This window comes from Pyxicephalus adspersus, chromosome 2 (genome assembly GCF_032062135.1).
Source record: "Pyxicephalus adspersus chromosome 2, UCB_Pads_2.0, whole genome shotgun sequence".
NCBI classification, from domain to species: domain Eukaryota; kingdom Metazoa; phylum Chordata; class Amphibia; order Anura; family Pyxicephalidae; genus Pyxicephalus; species Pyxicephalus adspersus.
The window spans coordinates 398653-404205 of NC_092859.1; the positions used below are offsets into that span (position 1 = coordinate 398653).

Consider the following 5553-nt stretch of genomic DNA (forward strand, 5'->3'; position numbering starts at 1 on the left):
CCAGGGGAGCCCCGGGATAAATTGCTGGCCTGTCTGACATTGGGGGGAATACTGGTTCCTTGGAGGAGGGGGGTTAGGGGCAAATATAAAACCATTGGGTTTCTATATAATGCATTGCAGGATTGATTGAATGAATACATAGCTGGGAGGCATTGCTTCAAAATTCTGCACAAAGAGACCCCAGAGGGTTTCATCATTTCATGTACTGCATAGGGAACACATATGGGGGCTGTGCTCCACTCACCTACACCTGTATACTCCCCTCCACCAAATATATACACCTGTATACCCCCCTCCATCTAATATTTACACCTGAATACCCCCTCCTAATATATACACCTGTATACTCCCTTCTTCCTATTATATACACCTGTATACTCCCCTCCATCTAATATATACACCTGTATACCCCCCTCCATCTAATATTTACACCTGAATACCCCCTCCTAATATATACACCTGTATACCCCCTTCTTCCTATNCCAGGGGAGCCCCGGGATAAATTGCTGGCCTGTCTGACATTGGGGGGAATACTGGTTCCTTGGAGGAGGGGGGTTAGGGGCAAATATAAAACCATAGGGTTTCTATATAATGCATTGCAGGATTGATTGAATGAATACATAGCTGGGAGGCATTGCTTCAAAATTCTGCACAAAGAGTCCCCAGAGGGTTTCATCATTTCATGTACTACATAGGGAACACATATGGGGGCTGTGCTCCACTCACCTACACCTGTATACTCCCCTCCATCTAATATATACACCTGAATACCCCCTCCACCAAATATATACACCTGTATACCCCCCTCCATCTAATATATACACCTGTATACCCCCCTCCATCTAATATATACACCTGAATACCCCCTCTGCCCAATATATTCACCTGTATACCTCCCTCCACCTAATATATACACCTGTACACCCCTTTCACATAATATTTACACCTGTATGCCCCCCTTCACNCCTAATATATACACCTGTATACCGTCTCTCTGCCTAATAAATACACCCAAATATTCCCCCTGGCTAATATATACACCTTTATACCCCCCCCCCATGCCTAATAGATACACCTGTATACCCCCATCCATTCAATATATACACCTGTATTTCTCCCTCCACCTAATATACACACCTCTATACCCCCTCTGCCTTATATACACACCTGTGTTTCCCCCTCTGCCTAATCCATACACCTATATACCCCCATCCATCTAATATTTACACCTGAATACCCCCTCCGCCCAATATATACACCTGTATACCCCCACTACCTAATATATACACACCTGTATAACCCCTCCACCTCTATATACACCTATACACCCCCTTTTCTCTTAAAATATACACCTGAATACCCCCTCCGCCCAATATATTCACCTGTATACCTCCCTCCACCTAATATATACACCTGTACACCCCCTTCACATAATATTTACACCTGTATACCCCCCTTCACTTAATATATACACACCTGTATCCCCCTCTGCTTAATATATACACCTGTGTACCCCCCTCCACCTAATATATACACACACCTGCATGCCCCCTCCGCCTAATATATACACAGGTACACCTCCCACCACCTAATATATACACCTGTATACACCCCTTCATCTAATTTACACACCTGTATACCCCCTTCCACCTAGTATATACAACTGAATACCCTCTCTGCCTAATAAATACACCCGAATATCCCCTCTGCCTAATAAATACACCCGAATATCCCCTCTGCCTAATATATACACCTTTATACCCCCTCTGCCTAATAGATACACCTGTATACCCCCATCCATTCAATATACACACCTGTATTTCCCCCGCCACCTAATATATACATCTGTACACCCCCTTTGCCTTATATATAGTCCTGTTTACCCCCTCAACCTTATATATTTATATATACTGATATACCCCCTCCATCTAATATATGCACCTGTATATCCTCCTCCACCATTTATATACACCTGTATACCCACTACACCTAATATATACACCTTTATACCCCTCCAACTAATTTACGCACCTGTATATCTCCATCCACCTATTGTATACAGCCCCTGCTTAATATATACATCTGTATATACCCCCTGCATAATATATACACCTGTATACCCCCTCCATCTAAAAAATGCACCTGTATATCTCCCACCCCCTATTATATACACTATATGTACGCCCCCTGGCAGCTGACATGGCCATGAGGGGTGGTGGGTCAGTAAATCTAATGGCCACTGGACCGGGGTAACAGAGAGGCACCCGGTTCTGTCAGGACGGCTTTACTGCTGTCATCAATGTACAAATCACCCCGCATTGACAGATCAGAAGGGGCAGATTCTTCATTCCCCACCTCCTCCCCTTTACGGTTTACTGGTTCCTCCACTTAGTTTTGTTCCCTAAAGTTTGTATTTCTGGGGGGTTTCAGTGAGACCTTTATCCTCCTGAGTATAATATTATAAATTACCAGGATTGTGCCTGTATGGACCCCTGGGAACCCCCTTGCACCTCTATGGACCACTGGGAACCCCCTTGCACCTCTATGGACCACTGGGCACCCCTTGCACCTCTATGGACCCCTGGGCACCCCTTGCGCCTCTATGGACCACTGGGAACCCCTTGCGCCTCTATGGACCACTGGGCACCCCTTGCACCTCTATGGACCCCTGGGAACCCCTTGCGCCTCTATGGACCCCTGGGCACCCCTTGTGCCTCTATGGACCCCTGGGAACCCCTTGCGCCTCTATGGACCACTGGGCACCCCTTGCACCTCTATAGACCCCTGGGAACTCCTTGTGCATGTATGTACCCCCCCACAGAGCCGATCACTCACATGTGTAGTACTCTCGGCGTCTATTAGAACATAAAAGAAACTGAGATAAAATACAAATGTCTTCAGCAACAAAGGAAGTGCACAGGTAAGTGTGACTACCTACTCTGAGACATACATCACCTGAATATAATGTATTAACATACAGAAAGTAAATCAGGAATACAGATCACATGGGGACTTGCCACCATAGCCACCATCGCCACCTGCTGTCAGTGGGGGTCATGGCACAGCATTAGGTATTATGTGTGTGACTTTCTGCTGTCAGTTTCCTTGTCACATGAAGGCTGATTTATTAGCAGAGATTTATAGATCAGAATGTTCACTTATTATGATGAATCCTTATAATTCCCCCATCTTGGTAAATGAGATGAAGTACCGCCAATGTCAGCCCTCCAATAACATTCCGGTAGTTGGGGGTTTTTGCCCAGGGAACTATCACTAAGCTAAGGGAATTATCTCTTGCAAAGAACGTTTGGACCCGGACATCCAGAATCTGGAATTCTTCATCAGTTCAGCCCAACAGCAGTAGAACCGAAGTGCAGAACATTCTAGAAACTTCTTGTTTGCTGCTAACAGATATTCTTCATATTAGGAGCCTAAATCCTGCACCTGACAGCAATAAATTCTTCTTTCCTTCTCCTCTCAGGTTCTTCCCTTGTACTGTGGGGAGGGTGCTGGGTAAATAATACCTCTCCTCTCTACCCCTCTCCAGCTGTCTCTTGCCTCTCCTCCCTCTGCTCCCAGATCTCTCCTCTGAACCCTCTCTGGTCTGTCTCTTTTCCAATTCCCTCCCAACTCTTCTCCCAACCAAGTCTCCTTTCCCAATTCAAAGTCTCCTTTCCCCTTATTCTTCCTGGACTCTTTCCTCTTCCTGACAACTAATCCCATTATCCCAGCTTTCTCCGATACCTTCTTCCATCCTGCCAGCTTCCTCCATCCTTTACCTTAGCTCACGTCTCCCCTTTTCTCCTGGCTCTCTTCTCCTCATCCCCGTCTCCTCTAATTTCTCTTCCATCTTCCAGGCTCTCTATTCTCACTAGTCCCAGCTCTCCACATTTATCTTCCCAACTTTCCTCTAGATCTCTTTTCAATGTTTCCAGCTCTCTTTCTTATTCTTTATCTCCCCTAATTCTGCAGCTCTCTTCCACTCTCATCCCCCCAGCTCTCTTTTCCTCTCTTCTTCCTCTTGTGACCCTTCTCTTTCCAGCCTTCTTTTAGTCTATCCGCCCGGTCTCTCCTCCTTCTTATCCCAGCTCTTTTACCTTGTTCTTAGCTCACGTTCCCCCTTTTCTCCTGGCTCTTTTCTCCTCCATCTTCCCAGCTTTCTTCCTCCCCATCTCCCAGTTTCCTTTTTTCCCCATTTTTCCAGCTCTCTGCTCTTCAACCTTCCCGGCCTTCTTCCATTCCCTCCCAGTGCTCTCCTCCACTAGCCTTCCAGCTATCTTCTCCGTCATCTTCCCAACTCTTTCTTCCCAGTCCTTCCAGGTCTCTTCTCTCACATTTCTTGATCTTCATCTTCCTACTTCCCCATCATCTCAGCCTTCCTCTATCCTTCCAGGCTTCTCATCTCCATCCTCTTCCAGCTCCCTCCATCTCAATCCCCCTGGCTCTCTTCCCCCATCCTACCCCACCCCTGCTCTCCTTTCTCTTCCATCCTTGTTCCATCTTTACAGCTCTTTTCTCTCTCTCTCTTCTTTCCTTTAGGCAAGGAGTTGCTAGCCATAATCACCATATTACAACTAAAGCCCTCCCCCTCCCTGTCCCCACACATGAAAAGCCCCCGAATGTGATCGCTGTCACCCAGGGCAGTAATATAGATACAGAATGTGAGCTCTTCCCAGATAAATTATTATTTGTACACCGAGAACCACTGGCTGCAGGAATTTATTATTACTAATGATCCATACAGTGCACATCTCTATAACAATAAAGATGGAAAGGGAAGCGGAGTCCCCGCCCCTGAGGAGCTGCAATCTACTCAAGACTGATATCTAGAAGAAATGATGAATTCCTGCTGAGCAGCACACACATTCCTCTACTTATTAGTGTATTGTGATTGCACACACTCTTTACAAGTCCCTGCATTCCCTGCAATATTGTTTTAGGATCAGGGAGGGGTAAAGGGGCATAGGGAAAGGAATAAGGGAGGGGTGTAGGAGAAATGATTAATGGATGAAGCTATCTGGTCAAAGCCGTTTCTTCTCACAGATGTAAGGAAAGCTCCGAGAACAATGATCATCATTCCAGCCATTTAGGGTTTTCAGCTGAGCACAATCTTCTCCTCCCCCAAGACCATGACCGTACCATTCATCGGGCTGGTTGGGCTGCCAGAACCTGCAGGAACCAAGGAAATCCAGATGAGCCAGACCAGAACCAACCAGAACATCTAGTATATGGTGAATGGGGAGAATTCCGTAACTGGAAAGGGGGTTGGGGTCTCAGAATCTTACTTCGGAGTAGAATCATAAGAAGTCCCATCCACCCACTTCCAGGATCCGTCCACATCCGTGAGACCGATCCACGTGGTCTGCCATTGTGCAAGTCCATTTAAAAAATCCTTCAGAAAGGCAAAAATTAAACAATGCCACAATGTTTATGTCAAAGTATAGCTTCAACATATACCGCAGTGCTGTACTGAGAACACTGAGCCAGTCCCATCAGTCTCTGTACAGAGGAGCTGACACTCTAATGTCCCCCCACAGTCACACACTATTATTA

General features: G+C 46.1%; 1 protein-coding gene across 1 annotated transcript in view; it reads right to left on the reverse strand.

Moving 5' to 3' along the window:
* Positions 1–4703: 4703 nt before the first annotated feature.
* LOC140322630 (C-type lectin domain family 10 member A-like) overlaps positions 4704–5553 on the reverse strand; it is a gene marked incomplete in the record, with an annotated part of 7809 nt that continues 6959 nt past the window's right edge. Inside the window, 2 exon segments of the mRNA XM_072399186.1 lie at positions 4704–5169; positions 5286–5392. Of these exon segments, the coding sequence (XP_072255287.1) occupies positions 5022–5169; positions 5286–5392 (255 nt within the window).